The 23,796-nt window shown below is 33.5% G+C and overlaps 1 protein-coding gene across 1 annotated transcript in view; it reads right to left on the bottom strand.

The window, feature by feature from the left end:
- LAMC1_25 (Laminin subunit gamma-1) overlaps window positions 1–23,796 on the bottom strand; it is a 109,460-nt gene that overhangs the window by 74,390 nt on the left and 11,274 nt on the right. Inside the window, exons 3-10 of the mRNA XM_051212376.1 lie at window positions 21,881–22,011; window positions 17,924–18,108; window positions 14,995–15,310; window positions 13,679–13,786; window positions 12,880–13,007; window positions 11,293–11,388; window positions 10,072–10,170; window positions 9,590–9,772 (exon numbers count right to left, since the gene is read on the bottom strand). Coding sequence (XP_051072557.1) covers window positions 9,590–9,772; window positions 10,072–10,170; window positions 11,293–11,388; window positions 12,880–13,007; window positions 13,679–13,786; window positions 14,995–15,310; window positions 17,924–18,108; window positions 21,881–22,011 — 1,246 coding nt within the window. The remainder of the gene's footprint in view (window positions 1–9,589; window positions 9,773–10,071; window positions 10,171–11,292; window positions 11,389–12,879; window positions 13,008–13,678; window positions 13,787–14,994; window positions 15,311–17,923; window positions 18,109–21,880; window positions 22,012–23,796) is intronic.

Here is a 23,796-nt window from a genome sequence, read left to right as displayed (position 1 = left end):
ACCATTACAAATAACTTCGTTTAATTTGTACTGATCCTAGTTACTTATTTTTAAGAGAGAATAAAATGCAAAATCATATTTTAATTTAGTCTCAATATCGTTCACCATTGTTTGAATTCACTATGATATTTGTTCAGTGTTACATTTGTTTTAATCCAATGTAATAATTTTGTAACTTTTTTCCCTACTAATTTAGTACAGTTAGTACGTCATTCAACATTTATTTAACATCAATTCAAAGTAACATTCGTTTAATGTTACATTTAGTTACATAGTTCTAGCATAAAATACAATTCTATTTTCACTATTTTAGTGATGAATGACATTTACTGATTAATTATTAATTTCCAGGAGGGGTTTTTGTGGATATTATAGTAATTTCAATAGTTTAGATCATAAGTCAATTGAAACTAGACCTATTGTGGGTTCGAAACTCGAGAGGCGGGGTTCGTGGATGCGCACTGCTGAGGAGTCCCACAATAGGACGAGACGGCCGTCCAGTGCTTCCAGGTTTCCAATGGTGGTGTAGCTTCAATTGACTCATGATCTCAACCATTGAAATGACTATTTTTCAGTAAAGTCTGTAGCTAAATGACTATATTTAGTTGATAAATTGTCATGTTTTATCTGGAAGGTGAATAAACTCTATGTCTATCACCAGTTTTTTTGTCTACTTCCGTATTTTGTGTTAATTTCAATGTTTTCATGTTTCACGTTCGTTTTTCACAGTTGTTACATTAAATATTTTGGAAAATTAATAGTGAATTTATCAAAGAAAAGATAAATGTAGGTTATTTATGGATTATTGATTATACAGATGCATATGTGAAGGCGCGAATCAGCAAAGCAAAAGCAGCATATCTACAACTGAAGAACATCTGGAACTAAAAACAGCTATCCAACAACACCGATGTCAGAATTTTCAATACGAATGTTAAGACAGTTCTACTGTATGGGGAGGAAACTTGAACAACTACGAAAGCTATCATCCAGATGATACAAGTGTTTATTAACAATGGTAGAGAACAAACCACATTCTAGCGGAGGGAGAAATCAGGAAAAAGTTCTGGAAGTGGATAGGACACACATTAAGCAAAGCATCGATCTGTGCTGCAAGGCAAGCCCTCACTTGGAATCCTCAAAGCCAAAAGAGAAAAGGAAGACATTACGTCGAGGAATGGAGACACACATGAGAAGAATGAAAAGAATTGGATAGAACTACAAAAGAAGGCCCAGGAAAGTATGGGTTGAAGAATGCTGGTCAGCGTCTTATTCTCCATTGAGAGTAACAGCCGTTAGTAAGTAAGTTAGTAATGAAAATCTCTATCGTTTGATTTGTTACATATCTTAATGGTTTGGCAAAATTCACTTTTACGGTTTATCAATTTTTGTGCATCACTCAGTGTTGGTTACTATATTTAATAATTCTCCTTTGTATTCTCAAGAAATTAACTAAGCTAGGTTGAGCAAAACATTAGTATTAGTTTTTTTATGAATAGAGTTGCTGATAGACGTCTGAAATTTTACATGCGACTAGTCAGTGTTATTTTAGATTTAGTTTAAAGGCTTTTGAATATAATTAGATTTTATAGTTTACTTCGTGAAATAAACCAGGTTAGACAAGCATTAGTATTGGACTCCTTCATATCCACGACTTTATTAGAGACTGAACCTAGAACGTCCTGCTTTACCATCGAATGCCTAATCTTTAGACCGCTGGTCTGGGACTGAAACGTTTATGTATTTAATTTTAATCAGTTTGCAATATCACGCAACTAGTGGCAGATAACTTCCTTACATTATCCAATGCAAGTAAGTCATGTCAAATATAGAATTTAACAATCTTCATATGTTTCTAAACATATAATCATGTGCTTACTAGTGGTTAATTTAGAGATTTGATTTCCGGAATTTTATGTGACACTGTGACCAACGGACTTCAGCTATATCCAGTGTGCTGCAGTTACCCACCAATGGCGTGAAAAGATACTTTCACAGTACTGTGAATCGCCTGATGTAATATATGTAAACCAATAGATGATAGCTAAGTGGCCTAGAAGTAAAACGCTTCCTGCGAGCCTTTGAGGTCCTGAGTTCTTGGTGGAGTAGTCACATACTTAAGCGGAACAACTATCCAGTGTTTCCTAGTTTCGAATGGTTTTCTAATCAGGATCAGTTTGTGATATAAACTTACAGGTTATTTAATCTAACATAAACCTTTTGCCTTGCTAGTAATTGTCTATCCTTATATTCTCCAGGAAAACAAGCTGCAAGTGCTGTAAAATTCATTCACATACAATAAGATACAAAAGCTTTAAAACACTTTTTTAGCATGTGTATTATTCAAAGAATAACAGAAATAAACTAAACATTTGTGTCTGAAAGAAAATTTGTGTTATTCACTGGTACAGAACAATATTTTGTTAAATATTATGTTCTGGAATATACTGTAATTACATAAATTAATATATACATGAAGAGAGATTTATCTTGGCGTATTTCATGTAGAAATTCACTTAGTATTGTTTCACTTGAACCTTCCCATTGATGTTTAGGACTGCTATTGATCAGTCTCTTATTGGCATATTGTGTGTACTGTGGGAAAATTCAAGTAAACAATACAGAAGTGAATTTAAGTTTCATCCCATTGCACAAGCAAGCGACTCAGTAGTCAAGTGGATGACGCGATGATGTTTGAAGTGAACGCTACAGGGTTCGAGTCGCAGAGTGTACACCAACTCTGAGATTCAAATACATCCAGCTGACGTGTCCCAAATAGGGCGAAACGCGCGTCCTGAATTCCACTGCTAGCCACTATCCATCTTTGCGTATTTCATGCAGTAATAAAAATTTAGTGTTAAATGAAGCATTTAGACTTCTGTTTTTATTATTGTTCAACAGGCATCTTAAGTTAGTTGAATCCATTTATCTGATAGTAAATAAATAACTTAAACTTCCTCTATCATATTCCATCAAAATATGTTGAGACAGATATTCAATACCCCTTATCGTTCACTTCCAAATATATGTGTGGATTCTTCACAAAAATCATATGAGATATATAACTTCTATGACTTGATTCTAGTTACTGTACTACTAGTTTTCGGAAAAGATCTACATTTTTATGTCACCTATATATTTGATGACCAATAAATAAATGTGATAAAATGTCTAATAAAATGTAGGTGGTTACATTTAACTACTTGTAAGTAGTATTCAGTTAAAATGAATTATTATTCAATGACGAGAGGTTAGGGAGTACTTTTGAAATATTTCTGTTTATCTGTATTTGCACATTAGAAGGCAATATCGAAGCTTATTGTGGTATAGATAAGATAAAGCATTCGCCAGTTTTAGAAAAGAGTTATTTATTTATGTACGAATATGAAAAAAGGCGTTTTGCTTTGTAAACCGAAAAGCACTTAACAGATGTTTCGTCCTAGTATAGGACCACACCGTACTGGACATTCAAAACCCCATCACAGGGCATCAAACAACCTTCATGTGTGAACGCTTAGCCTGTAGACCATTGGGCGAAAATCCAATGGTGTATATGTCTAACTGCATTTACGTTCGATCCCGGGTGGGTTGTTAATATTTACGGCTGTGGAGTCCCATATTGAGACGAAACGTCTGCCCAGTTCTTCCTGGTTTTTAATGGATGTCCAAATTAGATAGATCCATAATATGAATAAAAATCATTAATCTCTGCAGACCTCTATAGTGATATTTCCAAGTGGTCTGCTTAAGCGTTTGGGTTATCAGTGTTTTAGCTCAGACAATACTTTCATATTTTTTTAAGTTTGAGACCAATTTCTAATAAATGTACATGGATTACAACCGTATAAACTCAGGTAATCTTAGCAAAATTTTAGAACTTATGATGCTACTGAATATCAGAGAAATCAACCTAAAATACCGAAACTATGGGCACATTTTATTAATAATCTAGCCTTTACAGAAAGTGGTTGTTATGTGGTGTGTGCAACTGATCTCGACAGATATATGTATTATATATCATCAATCAAAAGTGAAATGCCTGGCGGCAGAAGGTTCAAAGAATCAAAGAAAAGAGAACGAGAACAAAGAATGATTGGTGTGGAATGGAAAGAACAATGGAGTCTGAGACGATTGATTGACATTTGCAGAAGGAACTGCCAAGTTTGAAACAATGTGATTGACATTTTGCAAATAAAGTATTTACTGTATGGTTCTCAGATTTTACTAAGATGTTCTGTAATTTCGCATTCATATACATTCGATTATCTCCACTTATGTTCTCATTCACTACAGTTACAACTGAACTGACAAAAGATCTTCATAATCAATGCTGAATGGCACATAATGATAATTAAAAAGCATTTATAAACTAAATATTTGAATAATTACAAAGGAAACAGTGGCTTCAACTAAATACAATCATTTTCTTCGAGATACTAAATAAATTACTATTTCAATGCAGTAATTCAATACAGCTTGCAAAATCACTGAATGACTGCATCCAAATGTCAATATTAAAAAATATAAACGTTTAATCATAAATCCCCCTCCCTTTTACAAGTAAATTTTTAAGAATCTCGAAAATTTCCTAAAATTTTAGCTTCGAAATAGATCCATTGCCATTGCATGTATAACACATGGATCATTTTGACCCTTCTAACACTACTGTTAAATTAATGTTTGCATTGTGCCACAGTCTACTAACTAAATCATAGACAGATTAAAAGTGTAAATACTGACTGACCGACTGACTGACTGGAAGTCCTACCCACTGCCCTCTCGTGGCGGGGTTGTTGCTTACGGAATTGAGAGGACGAAAGGCGAATGTCCGGCGCTTTAACCGGGTTGGTGGATACAGAGGGCCCACCTAGGGGATTTGGAAAATCTTGATTCCAAACCAATGGTCCACATTGGCTCCAGGATTCTGAAGGGACAAATGGCGTATGAATCAATAACTGGTCACCGGCTACCATGGGACTGCGTCTCCTTAAGTTTACTCCACTACTTTGTAGATCGAACTTTTAGGTCAAAGGCTCCTGGTGTAGCTTCATAAGAAAACCTCCTGCTTCTGTCTGAGCACCCGGGCAGTATCACAGCCCATACACAAATCAAGTGACTTGTGTGGCATATATTTATTCGGTGCCCCTCCGTACCAATATTTATGTGTTCAGGTAAATAAATAAATAGAAATATATTATATTGACACTTTTATATCCTTAGCTATACGATTATCATGAAGCACGATTGCCGATTGAGATACGCTGACCTATACGACCAAACTAATGATTCATGCACCAGTACGAGCAGCCCAGAGTTCCGATTGGTCGTTTCTCTGTCTAGCCCTACATGTTAAGTCCAGAACACCAATCTCAGCCTCCTCGACACGAATCATATATTTCAAACATACTTGGTTTATATACAAGCAAAATCAGACCACATCACACTATAAAACAGAAAGTAACATATGTACAAGATCAAGCCAAAGTGGCTGTGATTATGAGAAACTGTGACTAATAGATTGAAAACAACTCGAGAACAGTAAATCATCTAACAGTAACCGACAGATCAATTAAGGGTTTATAGTGAGAGTAACATAAATATGTATAGTTTAGTTTCCTAACAGTTATACAATTAGAATATATGTACAGTATTAGTCCATAAATAGTTCCCAGAAGTTACCCATAATTTAATATTCACTAGGATATAACAGACAGATTGTTACAACTTTATATTAAGGCTTCCTTACATTAAAGCTTGATTCTTCATGAACTTTAATCGACTTATATCACTCAGTGTAATAATATATATATATATATATATATATATATATATATATATATATAAATCAGTACTTTAAAACGGAATCAAAGAAAGAAAAACATAGTACAGTTATATTTTTGTCAAGTGATCTATACTTTTTAATTTTTTTTTCTTTCTAGATATAGATAATTATGTGAACCTTGAAAGTGAACTGGAATTGCTCACTATTCCTTTCAAGATTGCGACTTCAGTTTATTAGCGGATAGAATAGATAACAATATTACAAGCACATCGAGCGAATTGCACCAGAGAGGCTAATGTGTGTGAGTCAAGAATATCGACAACTGGATAGTTCAAACAATTACTAGTGGCGATATAAATATCATACTAGTTGAACAAGTTAATACCTTGGCATTCGAGATGAAAAGACTAGGTTAAAGTCTCAATATCAATACCAACACTAGGATGCAGCTGTATCCAGCTGACAAGTCTCAACTAGAACAAAATATTCGTTCTAGATTCCGTTGCTAACCAAAATCCATCTATTCTGAATAAGCTAATGTTTAAGTGTATAGAACTACAGTCTTTAGTTTCATAAATCACATCAGACTGTTATATGGATGAACAACAAAAAAAGATGAATTGCTACTTTTAAAGTTTTGTATAGTGATTCATTCAGTCAGTCAGTAACAACGTGGAAGTTCGTACGTACGTACATCAGTTTGAGTTGCCATACCACATTAGCACAGAGATGCAGTTATCGATTCAAATCCCATAGTGGTAGATATAGTAAGAGTATGAGCACTAATAGGAAACATTAGGGTTTGAAGATGTTATTCAAGGAGTATAATCCAGTGAAACAAATTCAGAAAGAGAAAAAAATAGGCACAGTAAGAATTCAGAAGATTAGAATTTGGGAGAACACAAAGAGTGGATGCACCTGCACCATTGTAAGATCTTCAACGAATGGTTGCTATCATTTCCCGGATCCCAACCAGATAGTCTACATCTACCAATATGGCTCAGTCCACTTGTTGGTGACTTCATGGATTCGTGCCATGTTTTGGTCTGACCACCCCTAACTTTCTTCCAACCTACTCCTACACCATAAAACATCGTACGTCGGAGCAGTCGGTATTAGGGTATACGTAACACGCATCCCAGCACTGTCAATTTTGTAAGTATTACTACCATTACGATGTACATAATCAAACAATTACAACATCAATATGTAACATAATACTAATGATATAAATTTTCTAGATTTAATTAAGGAGTTTTTATCGATTACGCTATAAAAACTAATATGATTATATTCACTTCATTAACTAAGATTAATCTATCCATTATACTAAGTAATGATAATTTGTTCTAAATATACATTAAGTGTATATTTCAGATATTACAGTACCATCTTTATGTATAAAACAACTTACATATAACGTGTGTACATGTATATATATATATATATATACATGTAACTGTGTGGTACAGTTAACCGGCTGAAAAAATATGTTTGTTTATACCTAATGTACTACTTATTTAACTGATTAATTTTATGTATAGTACAAAATTTGAATACTTTTCAAGCTCATAATGGCTATTGGAGAATATTCTTTATTTTATCATTAAGAAGTGAATGAAATAGCATTAATATGTGAATTATGTAAGACAAGTTAAATACTATTCAAATATAGAAAACATAGACCGGAAGTAAACATTATGTATGACCTTAATCATTGTTATCTGGTCAAATGTTTGTATGTATACATATATGAATGTATGTTGAATAACTATCCTAATGAATATGAAGGTACACATCAAGCATCAATAATCAGTATCCCTATTGCTATAACTATTGTCATTATTATTAATCATTAAGATTACTATTGTTTTGATAGCAAAATAAAAAGTTATTTTTATTATTACTTTTATTGTTTGACAACTGTCTGTATACTACATTTATTATTATTATTATTACCATTATTATTATTGTTATTATTAACCACTGATCAACGTTTATCAGTATAAGGTCATTCCCGATACTCATGCCACAACTAAAACAAATAACTAATTATTATTATTATTATTATTATTATCGTTATTATCGTTACTTAAAACAACTTATAGAACATACTTTGAATTGTCAATCAAATATTTTATTAAATTTGTAGGTAATATTCATCACAGACTAATCATAATTCTAATACTATTGAAAGCCAAAGAGCACTGAACAATTGATTCATCCTAACACGGGACATTGAAATAGTAGGCATCTATGAACCACTATTAAGAATAAAACCTAGAACTTGTAGGTTTCTCAGCCAACATTCAACGATTAGAACGATTTATTCGGTATTCAGTGTTGCGATTTCAACTCTAACTTACATATGATTTAGTTTGATGATTATCTAATCAAATCCTTCATAATCCAAATGGAATCCAAGTGAAGTTATACCGTTTATGAAATCAATCAAATAATTCTATTCTGCATCATGGATAGAACAATCATCATGGTTGTCTCTTTTCCATCATATAAGTCTGTGATAGCACAACTTGGTCGATAGTGAAAGAATATTTCCATGAATTCTATCATTAAATCTTTGATAGATCATAAATGACGTGATACTTTACTGATTTCAAGACTTTTATTTACTTAGAGGTATATAAATTGATAGATCAATCAATATAATATTTCATACATCGAGGCTTTGATTTAAAGCGTTAATTCTTAAATCCAAGTAAGTAGGAGTCAGGATAGATGCCTGAACAATGACACATGATGAGGATTACATTAGATTACAAATCAACTCGATACAGAAAAAGAAATATTAATAACTTCCATATTATACCAACTCCTTCTATAATCACATGAGTAAGTAGTTTGATGCACACTTTATTTATTTATTTAACCACATAAACATTGGTACAAGGAGGCACCAAACAGATATGCACCACATAAATCATTCGATTTGTGTGAGGGCTGGGATACTGCCCGGGTGCCCAAAACGAAGCAGGTGGTTTTCTTAGGGGACCACACCCCGAGCCTTCGACCTAAAGATCTGACCCACAAGGCAGTGGAGCAACGCAAGGAGACGCAGTCCCATTGTAGCCGGTGACCAACGATTGATTCATACGCCATTTGTTCCCTCAAGATCCTGGAGCCCATGTGCACCATTGTTTTGGAATCCGGTCAAAGTACCGGAAATTCGCTTTTTCGTCCACTCAATTTCGTAAACAACACCTCCGCCACGAGAAGGTAGTGAGTAGGACTTCCCTGGCAGAGGCTGTATACGCATGGCCGTGTGAGAGCACTTCGAGAGGGAGGGAGGGCCCACCCCACTCTCGGCCATACCAGGGTGTTCACAAACGTCTTGGTTCTGTCAATTTATCTATTTTATTTAATTATATTAATATACCTTAACTAATGTGAAAAATTTAGCTTAATCTTTTCAAGATGAATACAATTAAATGAGAATACGAATAAATGTAAAAAATCACTCAGTGCTTATTTCAGTTGACATTTTGATAATTTAGTTGAACATTTTCAAGCTAAATATATAGTACAGTAATATATTTTTTAAAACCTCCAAGTTAATGATAAATATATAAAAAAATCGATCAGTCATAAATAATTCAGTCATTTACGTTGTTAATCACTGACCGAATAGATCAATGGTCACATCTCATACTGGAGAGTTGAGTTAATCGGGTCAAAATTACATAGGGGACATCAGTTCCCTAAAGACTGCAGTCACGCCTTGATGACAAATGCTATATATATATATAATACGGATATACTGAAATGTAATTTGGTTTAGATACTTACCACTTTCAGGATCGCACCGTGTAGCATGATTATTACATGTACATAAGATACAACGATCAGTAATAAGACCACCAGGTGGATCACGTCTATGTCCATCTGCACAAAATTCACATGATTTACCAGTATATTGTGGAGGACATGTACATATTTCAGAACGAGGATCAATCTGTGGCGTACGCCAGCCTGAAAAATTAAATAACAAAATTTATTGAGTTTTAATTTGTACAAGAATATATGAAATAGATAATGATACTTTGAAACCAAAAACAAAAAATATCAGCTCATCGAAGAGATACATTTCAGAGGGATTCAATTTGAAAGTTGTACAGACGCAGACATATACTCCTCTGAAAAAATCTACAATATATTAGTAACAACAAAAGAAAAAGGTTAGCAAATAGATAACAGTTCACTAATAATATATAATGATCAAATAAATGATTCATCAACAATCAAATGAATGTAATGAATTATGGGCCTACCTGATGGACAATAGGGACATTGATTTGGATCTTCTTCACACAAGCAATGTAAATGACCTTCTGTTGTACCATTGCATCCAACTTGAATATGTTGTCTATCTAGAAAGTGAATAATTTGCATTATAATTACAATGAGACATTCTGACCAGCTTGCTAATATTGACAATCTCCTTCTAAGTTCAGTCATTTACAGGACAAAAATTATTAAGTATATTCTCTAGTATTACATAATAATCACTGATAGGAACGATATGAAAAGAAAAAGAGTTAAGATGAAGAGATGATGGAGAATGTTCGTAGTTTAGTATGAGGATTTCAGACCTCCGGTTTCTCTTACGAACACTTAAACCTCAATACCATTGAGCAGGAATCTAATAATGTATAGGTCTAATTTCAGTCAACTTATGGTAGTGTGCAATAATTTCCCATCGACCGTGGTGGATAACTATCTCAAACTCGACACTGTTGAACTTCACTGGTCATAGCTCCCCACTAGAATTCCATAATTACCTCCTAAAATCAGACACTAAAAAGGATAAGGTAAACTATTTCCTGTCTAACTATTTTTTAACTACCTTTAAATCAACGGAAAATTCACATATATTCACTTAAATATTAATAGTACACACTATCTTTTTAATACTTGAAATGCCTCAACACTGTATGACAAAATTATATTCCGTTTTCCATCTGCTTCAATGACTTCAATGAATAATCATATTGAAAATAAGACACTCTTACTATATCATCATCGCTGTTTTTTCCCAAAGACTCATTGAAATTTTCTATTTCGAAGACATTTACTATTAGTTCTAGTGAGAAGCAGTGACCAGTGGAGTTCAACCATGTCTGTTGTGAGATAGTAGCTCATTGAATACAATGGTGGACAGTGACTCAATTTCGTAAATTGGTTGAAGTTAGACATTAACACCATTGGATGCCTTAACAGTGGTCTAGAGGTTAAACGTTCGCGTGCGAAACCGATAGGTCCTGAGTTCGGGACCGTGGATGGGCACTGCTTAGGGGTCCCATAGTAGAACAAAACGGCCGTCTAATGCTTCCAAGTTATCCATGGTGATCTAGCTTCAATTGACTCATGAATTCAACTATAAAATTACTAAAATCTCCACATAACCCCTTCTGATATTTACTAATTGTCAGATATATTTTAAATTAAATAAGCTTTATAAAATTATTATGACTGAATGAATTGATCGTTACCTTTTTGTAAGCATGCATAACATGGTTTCTGATTCGTTGGGCAATTAATAATAGTTTGATCTGGTTTCACTAAACTTTCCAATTCAATAATTTCACCTATAAAAATGAATGAATAAAGTTTGAAATTAAATCGGACTATTCTTTCTTTTTTTAAATATTCAACATAACTACATTTCATTTGTTAAGAAAGTGTGAGATGAAAACTTTTTCACTTGGAAACTTGAATTACTTACTAACTTACGCCTGTTACTCCTCGTGAAGGAGCATAGGCCGCTCACCAGCATTCTCCATCCAACTCTGTCCTGGGCAATGCTTTCCAGCTCCTTCCAGTTGTTATTCATTGACAGAATAACAACACTGAAGTGGGTTTATCTTTGTCATAAATTCTTATTGTGTTTTATACTCTAGATTGAATACATTTCTAATAAGCAACTTTTTTATTTTACTTACCTCCACAAACCCCTTCTGATAATAATCATCTGCTCACTAGTGACTGACTTCAAGAGATACTCCTGGAGTTCTAGTGAGAAGCCGTTACCAGTGAAGTTCAACCAGGTTTGTTGTGAGATATCAGCTCACTAAAGACAATGGTATACGGTAGCGCAACTTCGTGGATTGGTTGAAATTAGACATTAACACTGTCGGATGCCGGCTCAGTGGTCTACTTGGTTGAGCGCTTGGCGCGATACTGATAGGTCCTGGGTTCAAATCTCGCGGGGTGCGGATCGTGGATGCGCACTGCTGAGGCGTCCCATACTAGGACGAAACGGCCAGCTGTCCAGTGCTTCCAGGTTTTCCATGGTGGTCTAGCTTCAACTGACTCATGATTTCAATCTGTGAAATTTCTAAAATCTCACCAAACCCCTTCTGATAATTTTCTTCAATTTGTCATTTATTGGTAAAGCTGATATGTTCTTGATGCAATTGTTATCAACTACTCTATCTTTACCAGTGATGTAATCAGTCATCATACAGTACATTTGAATGCGTAATACTGACTACAGATTTACGTTTTGAAGTTGAGATCTGAATTGTGACTAGTTAAACTTCAATTGTAAGTAGACCCCCTCCCAGCAAAAAATTGTAAATCATATTCCCTATCAGTAGCGAATTAAAATCAGTTAATTTTTTCATGCATAAGTCATTTATTCAAGCTTTTCTAAGCTTAGAGTTCTATTAGTTACATTTGAAAATCATTAATTAACGGAGAAAATGTAAAGAGAAATGGAACAATCAACGAAATGAACTGTGGTTGAACTATATTGAAATCTCCAGAACTTAGTAAAAAGTCATTCTTTAGAGCTGAAACCTGGCAACTAATGGTCAGTTCATGTGGAATAAGCACATTATAATTACAATTGCCTGACCAAGTAGAATTTAATTGAAGGAATGAAAATAAATCAAATCTCTATGCAACATATTAAATAATATTCGTTAAAAGCTTTTAAAATGAAGCCCCAATATTCACTTAATATAATTTCAAATGACTTAACTTCCATAAGCTTTTTCACATAATACCATATAATGATAAGTGTTTCAAATAACTTTTGTCTTTTGAATAATATATAACTGATATGTTCTACTTACCAGGTCTACCAGCTACCTTACTTAAGTGTTCTTCGTCTAGTTTACATTCTGATGAGTGCAAAGAACATAAGCACGGTTTACATCCTAATGGATCATTTGACATGAGACCATAATGTCCAATCTTACATCTAAAAAAAAACGAATTAAACAAAATAAAACCGTTAGATGCTTACTGTCTAAAAGGAGAAATCAAAAAGCAGTTATTCGGTTCATTTTCAACAAATATTTAAAAATGTCCAAGTCAACCAGACTGCCAATCGATTCTATTACTGAATATTTATTTGTGGCTACAGTAATATTTCTCTAGTTCTTAGCTTAACTTGATCAATATAGTTCGAAAAGCAACGAAGGATTCGATAAGGATGAATAATTTTACTAGGCAATGATCTATTAGGGAATCAACCCAGTCCTATAGGAAATCAGTTTCTGTTCAAATAGATCGGTGACAACGTCTCAGACAGTGAAACTGGGTGATGTGAGTTTGAGTTCCACGGAGAACACCAATTCCAGAAAAACTGTAGACAGTCAATGGTAACGAGTGACAACTAACATGAAATCTAAGTGAAACATGGTTTTCTGTTATCTAATTTCAATCTGTGACCAAACATGACATTAATGTAAACCTCTAAACTAACACAACAGATATCATGCGTTCCTTGACTTTGATGTATCTTCACGTAATTTCAGTCGTTAATGTAAACTGATTCCAAATTGTATCAAGATCATCAGAAAACCATGAAATAAATCAAAAAGTTATTAATTTATTTGTTATATCGGTAAACGTACAAAAATGACTTACTTATCACATTGTTTACCAGCTACATTTTGTTTACATATACATTGACCTGTTTGAGAATCACAAGCAGGGCGATTTTCATAACTACCACCTTCACTACAATTACATGGTCTAAAATAGAATTCAATGAAGTTATGATTTTTACTTTTTAAAAAGTATGAAAGCATACACTGCTTGAAAATAAAGAGAATATTATCATAATTTCTACACTATTCTAGGAGACTGACATTGTAATCTAGTTTGTAGGACGAGACTACAATTTATGAATGAACTAATTCGATATAAGATATCAGGTCTCGGTTTTGGTGTGAAATTCATTCATACATTAGGCTAAATACAGTCAAGACATTATAGCTGATGTCAGTTCGTCATGAAAACCCTAAATCTAATTCCTAACCGTAACCATCAACTGTAAATCATAATTCTAATCCCATTTGATCCTAGTTATTAGGTGGAACCTCTCAAGGTCGGTTTAGCGTCACTCAAAGGTTTTTCATAAATTATAGTCTCACCGATAACATGTCGAAATCATGACTAGATCCTGATAGTTAGCATGATAATATAGTATCATTTACTCAAGTGACACTTTAGACTTTAGTCAACATATGAAATAAAGCTATCTTTATTCAATGTTTTTTATAATTTACTATGTCGTACTTACCATAGTACTGGGAGTAATTTTATGATAAACAGTTTTCTCTATAAAAAACCCCACTTTTCCTATTAAGAAATGATTAATATACTATACTGATCTATTGTACGTTATTGATTTAAGTAGTTAAGTTTAGAGGATAACCAAAGAATGGCGAATAATAAATTATTTGAATATAATTAACATTCATTTATGTAGAAAAAGAATTTATGGCAAAACTAAATAGATCATTCATCGTTATTAATTAGTCATCCCTCTTTCATACTACTAATCAACCAGGAAAATGTCTCATATTCACACACATACAGTATACTATTCTTTCAGTATAATACTTATTTATCAATTATTACGTAACCTATTCAAGTACCCATAACTCCGCTTGGAGTCCCTTCGGGGGCTACTGCCGGTCCCAGGCCTGGATAAAGGAGGAGGGTTGGGCATGAGGTTAGCGACTTCATCCCGTAGAAAACTAACTCGCTAAAAAACGCTAATCAGAAAAAAATAATTCAAGTATCCATAAATACTTTTGTGGAGTACCCTAAAGGGATGAGGATGCTAGATTGAGACCTGTTGGACGCTCTTATTTATTTTATTTTAAGATAAACACCGCAATGATCATTGTATATTCACTGACAGAAATAACTTTTTGATAACAAAATTCACTTACAGACAACCACCAGCATTGAAACCAAAATGATCTTCTAAACAATGATCACAAGATTTACCACCGATTCCAGGTTTACATTGACATTGACCTTGTGCATTACATTCAACCTGTCCATCAATAGTACCCACTGGATCACACGAACATGGCAAACATGTTGTTGGCTGTTTCGGATTAGGATAATAGCCTGATTTACAACGTTCACAATTTATGCCTTCTGTATTATTACCACAATCAATACATCGACTACCGGAACCAGTACGACTATATAATTCCGGATCAAATTCACATAGATGAGCGTTTCCATTGCAATTACATGCTACAAAAAAACACAACAAATAATACGTTTGTTTCTGGAAATATAAACGATGTTAGTCCAATTTCCATAATAAAATATTTAAATGTATGATGAAGCAGTGGATATATTTTGCAATAGAATTCCATGGTTTTCTGATTTATGTAGATCCTTGACAGTTCTACTGTATGGAACTGAAACTTCCACAACTACCGCAACCATCACCAAAAATATACAAGTATTTATAAATAATTGTCTATGCAAAATACTCAACGCCCATTGGCTAGATACCATCAGCAACAGTCTACTGTGGGAGAAAATAAACCAGCTTCCATTTGGAGTGAAAATTAGGAGAAGATGGTGGATGTGGATAGGTCATAGATTATGGAAATCACCAAACTGCATAACGAAGCAAGCCCTAACTTATAATCTTGAAAAGAAACAGAAAAGAGGAAGACTGAAGAACACATACACTACGTGGAGAATTGGAAGCAGACATGAAAAGGATGGATAGCAATTGAAAACAAGTGAAAAGAATTGTCCAGAATAGAGTTGAATAGAGAATGCTGGTGGATGGCTTATGTTCCTCCACGAGGGGTAACAGGCGTAAGTAAGTACGTAAATTGACTTTTTATGATTAAATAAAATCTACTCACCAAAATATTGGTTGATAATAATCTTATTATGTTAGTGAAACAAAATCGAGATATTCTCAGTAACTTCAGAAGACGATGTTTCCTGACAAAAGTATTAAAATTGTAACAAACGTTTTTCTAATTGAACTATATGTAAACTAAAAGACTAGCAAAAATTGTATCGTCATTTTGTTTAGTTTTTAATAAGTTTATTATTCTGAACAGAAAACAGTTCGAAAAATTCCAACTAATACTTTCGACAAGTACTGATCCATTATTGATATTAAACCAAGGGATATTCTTTGAGTTTATGGATTTAAAGTGATTCTAAACTAATGAAAGTAACCTATGATATAATTGATAAAGAATTAGGACAATTCAACGAAGAAATTTTCTTTCGATATTATCGCTTACTCAAGTTGTATGATCGTATTTACAGTTCATTCACAAATAAAATAGTCCACTGAAAAATAAGATGACTATTACATCATATTATGTAATAAAGAAAGTTACTTAATATACAAACTAGACATTAACACCGTTGGATGCTGGCTCAGTGATTAAGCATTCGCGCGCGAGACCGGTAAGTCCTAGGTTCGAATCTCGCATGCAGGATCGTGGATCTGCACTGTTGAGAAGTCCCTTACTAGGACTAAACGGCCGTCCAGTGCTTTCAGGTTTTCCGGGTTGGTCTAGCATCAATCAATTCATGAATTCAACCATTAAATTACTACAATTTCCACAAACTCTCATTCTGACAATAATATACATGAATTGAAGAGAGATAATAAAATGAAATCAAATGTCTGAACGATAATTGTTCATTTGACGATTTTGAAAAGCGTGTGAAAAATAAGTCAAAAGCGTGAATGTAATAACAACTAATGATTAAAACTAAAATGAATAAAATCATTAAAAGGATGTATTAAAATCAAATTCGTGTTTATGAAAATTAAGTGTTAAGATCATGAAAGAATGGTGGCTTGTATGTGTCTTTTTTGCACATAGAGTTCAGGTTTAAAAAGTTGGGTTGCTAATGCCCATTGCAGTGTATGAGTTATTAATTTGCGCTTCTAGAGACCTAAGTTATTTGACTGTATAGATGATTTTTAAAGCCTTTCTAGATGAGGCCATGTGACCAGAGTTTACAAAATGTTCTAATATTGAAAAGTAATTGATTTAAACTCACCTTTCATTAGCCACATGAGATAATGTTAGGAAATGGGTTTGGAAAGCGATCGCTTTTGTTTTCAGTATATGATGATACAGTCTACTTCTAGCATTCGACAAGGCTATCGTTAATAAGATTCATAATTTGTAATCTGCCTTTGTAGTAGTAAAATTAATCGAAGACCTAATTAGACTATCACTAAAATGATTTTCATGATGATGTAGTTATGTAATTATGCGAGTATCAAGCCTCTTATAGTACTTATAATCAGTGTGTTAATATGAGACTTTATAGCGTTTAGACCTAAAGCGCTGTGTGACTTTATTAAGTAATAACGCTTATACATATACCCTTCGAATACGTGATATATATCTTAATACAATAGTTTAATGGGTAACTCTTTAGAATTTGATAGTATAGGTAGCATACGTCCTGGTTTCCATTACCAGTTAATATCAAATAAATAATTCCTTATCACTCTGGTTTAAGTAACAATTCAAATGTTTTCAGAATAAGGTAAACTCAGTTCTGATTTAAGGCAGTTGTGTTTTACAGTGATACAAACTTACTTGAGACTTTTATTTATTACCTCGCTTATTCATTTCATATTTTACTTAGCTGTCGTGTACTCCTACTCAGTGATAAGTAGATTCAAGTGACCAGTTGGAACCCAACTTCAATGAGAAGATTGTAAAATATTTACTCTTTGTGATGTTTACAATTAGAATAACTCTTTGTAAAGAAAACATTCTTGAACATGCTACTGAAAATGAGCACTTGTCAAAACCATGTACAAATAAAAATAAAGATGCTTCTGTTCATATTACATACCTACACATGGATTAGCATTTTGTGGAGTAGCAGGTTGCCATGGACGGTCATGATAACCTGATTGACATTGTTCACAATTATCACCAGATGTATGATGAGCTGGATCACAAACACATACTAATCTTTCTTTTTGTCCTGGCCCAGAACTTTTTCTACATTCATTACCATGACCATGACAAAGACATCTGAAAAGAGAGAGGTATGACATAAAATACTGACCAGTTTATTGAAAACGAAATAGAGAAATAAAGATACAACATTGCATAGAACTCCAGTTTATATGTGATTTTTTCTTAAATACTATATTGGTCTTGTCTATTGGACAGCTTAATTATACAGAAGCAGAACTAGTCGAAGAACTACTTGAGAAATAAAAATTTCACTTCAACACAAATCTAACCTTCTAGATTTAAAAAGTTAATTTCAACCAAAATTATGCATTTCTGAACCTAATTTGCTGTACTTGTAGTGCAGTAGTGTTCGTGTATACAGTATTGTTTAATATTCACTTAACATTTTGATCAAGATAGCTGTAGACGTCTTGAAATCTTCTAACATGATTTAACAAACGCATTTCATGGAAATGTCAACTATCGACCTATTTAAATGTAGCTTAAAAAATGGTGGTAACAGTAAGCTAGAAATAACATTACGGATCGTTTTATCAGGTTTTAAACATACCCTTGGGTTCACTCGAAATGGGGATACGGTTTTGAACTAAGTAATCCATCTTATTTATTCACTCAGAAATATATGTTTCAACGTTTTTCATTAGCAGGATGAGTTTATTTCAATGTTATGTAGTGAGGCAATATTGATCATTTGAATCCTAGTTACATTTATCTCCTTTTGTAATCTAATTTGTAAATATTCAATGTTACGAGTTGTTTCCTACTGAAGAAATTCTTTTCTTTACTTTTAGTTCGTTATATTCTAATAACTTATCACGTAACGTTATTGATCTTACATAGGTCCTATTCGTGCTGTTATCGAATGTTTACTTCTACTGGCTTCAGTTACATAAACAAAAAAGATGTATTTCATTCAGGTTACTCAATATTTCATGATTTATTAGTAAAAAAAAGATTACATGAAGTAAACATCAGTGACGAAAACTGTTTGTCATTCGTTTACACCATAGATTGAAACAACCTGAGGTGAACAAAGTGAAATCTTAGACTTGATGATCGGTCACTAGAGACTTGTGCTTATTTTTGAAACACTAGAGTTGGATAGTTTTCTTTTTTAACGTTTTTTTTCGGGTTATAAGAACAGCTAATGAGAATCAATAAAATTGTATCATAATTCATCAACCAAAGATACTCCCAGGAAGGACGAAACGCATTTCCTAGATTCCGTTGCTGGCCACATTCCACCTATTTTATATCGAACATATGCTTGATTGTTTAATTTTCTTATTGTTAAGCACTTAATCTTTCCTTATATGGAAAATTTGACTAAATAATTACCATAAATTGTTGTTTGATCATTACATTTCTTGTCTGTAAAGAAAACTTTATAGAGGCTGATGGTGTATACAAATGACTATGTAATACTGTAGCTTGTATTTATATTTGCGCTAAACAGAATTGTTTAAGGAAATATATTTATATCATAAAGGCTTTTTGTGAATATTATGGTAAATTCAATAGTTGATATCATCAATCAGTAGAAGCTAGACCACTGTGAGAAACCTAGAAGCACTGGACGGCCGTTTTGTTCTAGTATGGGACTCCTCAACAGTGTGAATTCACAATCCCGCCTCCCGGGATTCAAACACAGGACCTAAAGGTTTCGCGTGCGAATGCTTAACCTCTAGACCATTGTTAAGGCATCCAACGGTGTTAATGTATAACTTCAACCGATCCACAAAATCGAGCCACCGTCTACCATTGTCTTCATTGAGTTACTATCTCACAACAGACCCGGTTGTACTTCACTGGTCACTGCTTTTCACCAGAACTCCAGGAAATACCTCTTGAAGCCAGTCACTAGTGAATTCATGTGCCACTCAATTTCGTTGATTAGTTGAAGTTAGACATTAACACCGTTGGATGCCCGCCGGCTCAGTGGCTTGGAGATTAGGCGTTCACACGCAAGAGCGATAGGCCCTGTGTTCGAATCCGGCGAGGCGGGATCGCGGATTCGCACTGCTGAGGAGTCCCACAACAGGACGAAACGGTCGTCCATTACTTCCAGGTTTTCCATGGTGGTCTAGCTTCAAATGACTCATGATCTCAACTATTGAAATAGATTTATTTTACATTTTTAAACAATTATATTTACCTTGATCTGGCTATATGAGCATATTTGTTAGAAAGCGTGACAGATTATAGTAGATACATACAAGTTGACTAATGTAAAGACACATATTTTTTATAAGAATTGTTATTATTATGATGTTTTGTATATATGCGTGGCGACAAGAACCATGAAAATAGTTGGAGACTATTTGATATAAATCCACGTGATCATTGTAACCAGTGGGTGACTTGGCTCGAAATCACTCACACTGGTGCAGGGGCATTCACGTATTGTTTTCCCTTAGATCCTAAATTTCTAAGTTTCTCCTAAACTTCCTCGTTTCACTAATTTATATATTTTCGATGCTTGATCTCCTTTACTATCACTAATACTATTACTACATCTATTACTCTGGGGTTTTCTGTGACAATTTCATCTTGCTGTCCTAATGGGGTATAATAATTTAAACACATTTGTCAGGTTTCACTTTGCAAGACTAACTGAATTAAGGAGACAAAGAAATTCGCTTTCCGAATGCTTGTTTACATCCCGGATATATCGCTTCGATATTGGAACGAAGAATTCAGTACATATATTTGGCCTATGAAATTCGGGTGACAGGACCATATCTAGAAGGATTTTGTTAACATCAATCCCAATATCCTTCAGTATAATTAAAATAAGCTTAAAAGTAGATCAATGAAGTGAAGTTTTCAACATCGTCTAAGTAAATAAAGAAACGTTATCAAGGCAGAATATAAATTATCCAGGATAACACTTAATTATTTTCAGTGCCTGATTGCCCACTGTTATTTATTTATACATTCTGTAATTCAGTTCATGTTTATGACTAAGAATTTTCTGCTTATTTAAATGTATATTTTCTTATACTTTTCACAAAGTAAATTATCTACACACTGTAAAAGTAATTTATGTCGAGCATGGAAATTTTTCAAAGAATCATCTGAAATCAGGGAAAACTGGATAAGACTTCAGAACATTTTGTAGCGTTGACTCTACATGCGATCAAAATGATAACCTTTAGATAGAGCTATTAACTTGTCACCAATATACCACTGAACTAAAATCTTATGAGAACATGAGTAGTGGTTAGCAGTGAAATCCAGGGCGCGTGTTGTATCCTACTTTGGACTCGTCAGCTGAATGTATCTGCATCCCAGAGTTGATGTTCACTCGGGACTCGAACCCATACACCATCGCTTTATCTACTTAACTACCGAGTTTAGATATCCACTAGCATGTGCAATGGGTTGAAATTGAAATCTTATGGTTTACACTCCCAACTTGAAAAGAGAGTAGTGATTGACCTTGATGACTTGGATATGTTCCCTTAGCCGACAGGTTTACTGACTATATTCAGAACTCACCTTTTTTCAATTGTTTCAACCGTCCTAGTCAGTAATCTGGTATTTGATGGAATGATAATTACTTTTTTAAAGCATTTGAATGATAATTATTGAAAAGTGACTTAATGACGTGGTTCATGCTTTTATAAAAATCTGTTTAAAGCCAAATTTCTAGGTCAAGATGGAACTTGATAAATGTGATTTTCAGTCCACAAAGTAGGTTGGTAAACAAAATCTTAGTCTAAACTGACAGTAACGATCATCTTAAAATCTCTATTAGTTGTTAATCATCAATTCAAACAATCATTGTGTTTAGATTTCTTACGCATAACAAATATGAACCTACCTTCCTCCTACGGTCAATTTTTGTATAGCAAAATAATATGTTAATAGAGTATCTCTTTCAGCTCCACGTTCATCACCAAATGTATGCATTTTCTTTAATTCTATTAAGATTTGACTGGCAGTACTCCAACGCTATTGAATGAATGTTAAAACAAATGATTCAAAAAATGAATAAAAAATTTTAATTTTCAGTTAGTCAGCTACAACGTAGGACCAGGCGCATTTATGCATCGGTCCAAGTTGCTACACCTCATTGGCACGACAAGATGAACACTGAATTCATAGAAGTAATTACTTCACTGGTAGTAATATATACAAGAAAGATTGTATTTAAAGATAAAGCACAGAAAGAAAGAATTAGTTCGTAGAAAGGAAGATATAAAGCAATTATAATCTCATGGTTTAAGGGAAGACAAAAAGTGTATACACCAACGCCATTGTGATCCATTTCTAATTTTAGGTCTGAACAAAAACAACCTATAATCTAGCATTTCATTTTTAAGTATGATTATTCATTTAACGTTAATGCAGCTCAATAACTGATCACAGATACATATAATTTGAGCTAGACATCATAAGTGACAGACAAGTTATGATATTACCGTGCAACTTAAACCAAAATAATCAACAGTAGATTCCAACGTTAAACATAATGGTTTGAGGTTACTTGCTTTATTATTTAGTATCATTCACAGTTTATGATACAAACTTAGTTTTTTGGTTGTAAATTTGGACAATAGGAAACTGTTGACTGAAATTTCGCGTTCATTGGGACTTGTTAACAAAGTGTATTTCCAACCTTGATGAAACTGGTACCCGCTGTGGGGTTGAACACATGTCACCCAACTTTATAGACTTTCCTCTTAACTACCCCTAACCACATAACTTTTCAACATAGTACATGTGACGTCAAGATACTCAGACTAATGACAATATCGCAATCGATAGATGAAATTCTAACAACAATAAAGGACTAGACAAATATGAAATTTGTTACTTTAATGATCAACCAATTATGAGCAAAACTAAGTAAGAGCACTTTATTATGTAGATAAAATTATTATCAAGTTTAATTCTTAACTAAACTTGGAGTTCTGAAAAATGCAGAGAAGCTATGTTTTCTAGTACCTTGTTGATAATACCTTAAACTGTAAGAAAATTTATATTAAAACAAGAGAACTTCCTCATTGAACTGAGTAATTTTTTATTTTGTTGACCATTTTCTTCAAAACTACCTATTACATAGTTATGACCAAGCAGAACAAAATGTTGGAGGAGATTTGTAGCTCTGGTGGATGATTTTGATGGAGTTTCATTCTCTGAGCTGGATGGTTTGGTTGTGGAGCTTTCATCGTCCTTCCGAATGACATCATCAGCTCAAACTTCAGGTAGGAATCTGAAGTTTGAGCTGATGATGTCGTTCGGAAGGACGATGAAAGCTCCACAACCAAACCATCCAGCTCAGAGAACGAAACTCCTTCAAGAACAAAATGTTCTATAATTGTAATTCACCTCATATTTATCATTTAAATTTTCCTTTTCTCAAAAATACATACTTTTTAAAATACTTTATAGTATAGTTTTAAAAGGTAATAGAATGTAACACATTGAAGTTGAGTCAAATCAATTGATGCTGTACTAAATGATAATTGGTTAGATTCGATCAAGTGGAACTTTTCTATTTGAACATGATTCTAAATTCCTTATTATCAAGGGTTATTCTGCGGGAGTGATGCTTATCTAGTAAAAAATCGAATCTACTTTGATCATTGTTGAAATTAAAGATGTGATCAGTGAATACTATTTAAGTCATAAAGCACATAAAAAGTGCTGCTTTTTACTGACATTTTCCGAATAAATTAGTATGATCAGCTTAGTGTACATTTTTAGTTCTAATAAATGTTAAGAAATATCCGA

The sequence above is a fragment of the Schistosoma haematobium genome, chromosome ZW, assembly GCF_000699445.3.
Source record: "Schistosoma haematobium chromosome ZW, whole genome shotgun sequence".
In the NCBI taxonomy this organism is placed as follows: Eukaryota; Metazoa; Platyhelminthes; class Trematoda; order Strigeidida; family Schistosomatidae; genus Schistosoma; species Schistosoma haematobium.
The sequence above is the reverse complement of the archived record's forward strand: the minus strand, read 5'-3'. Positions and strand labels throughout refer to the sequence as shown.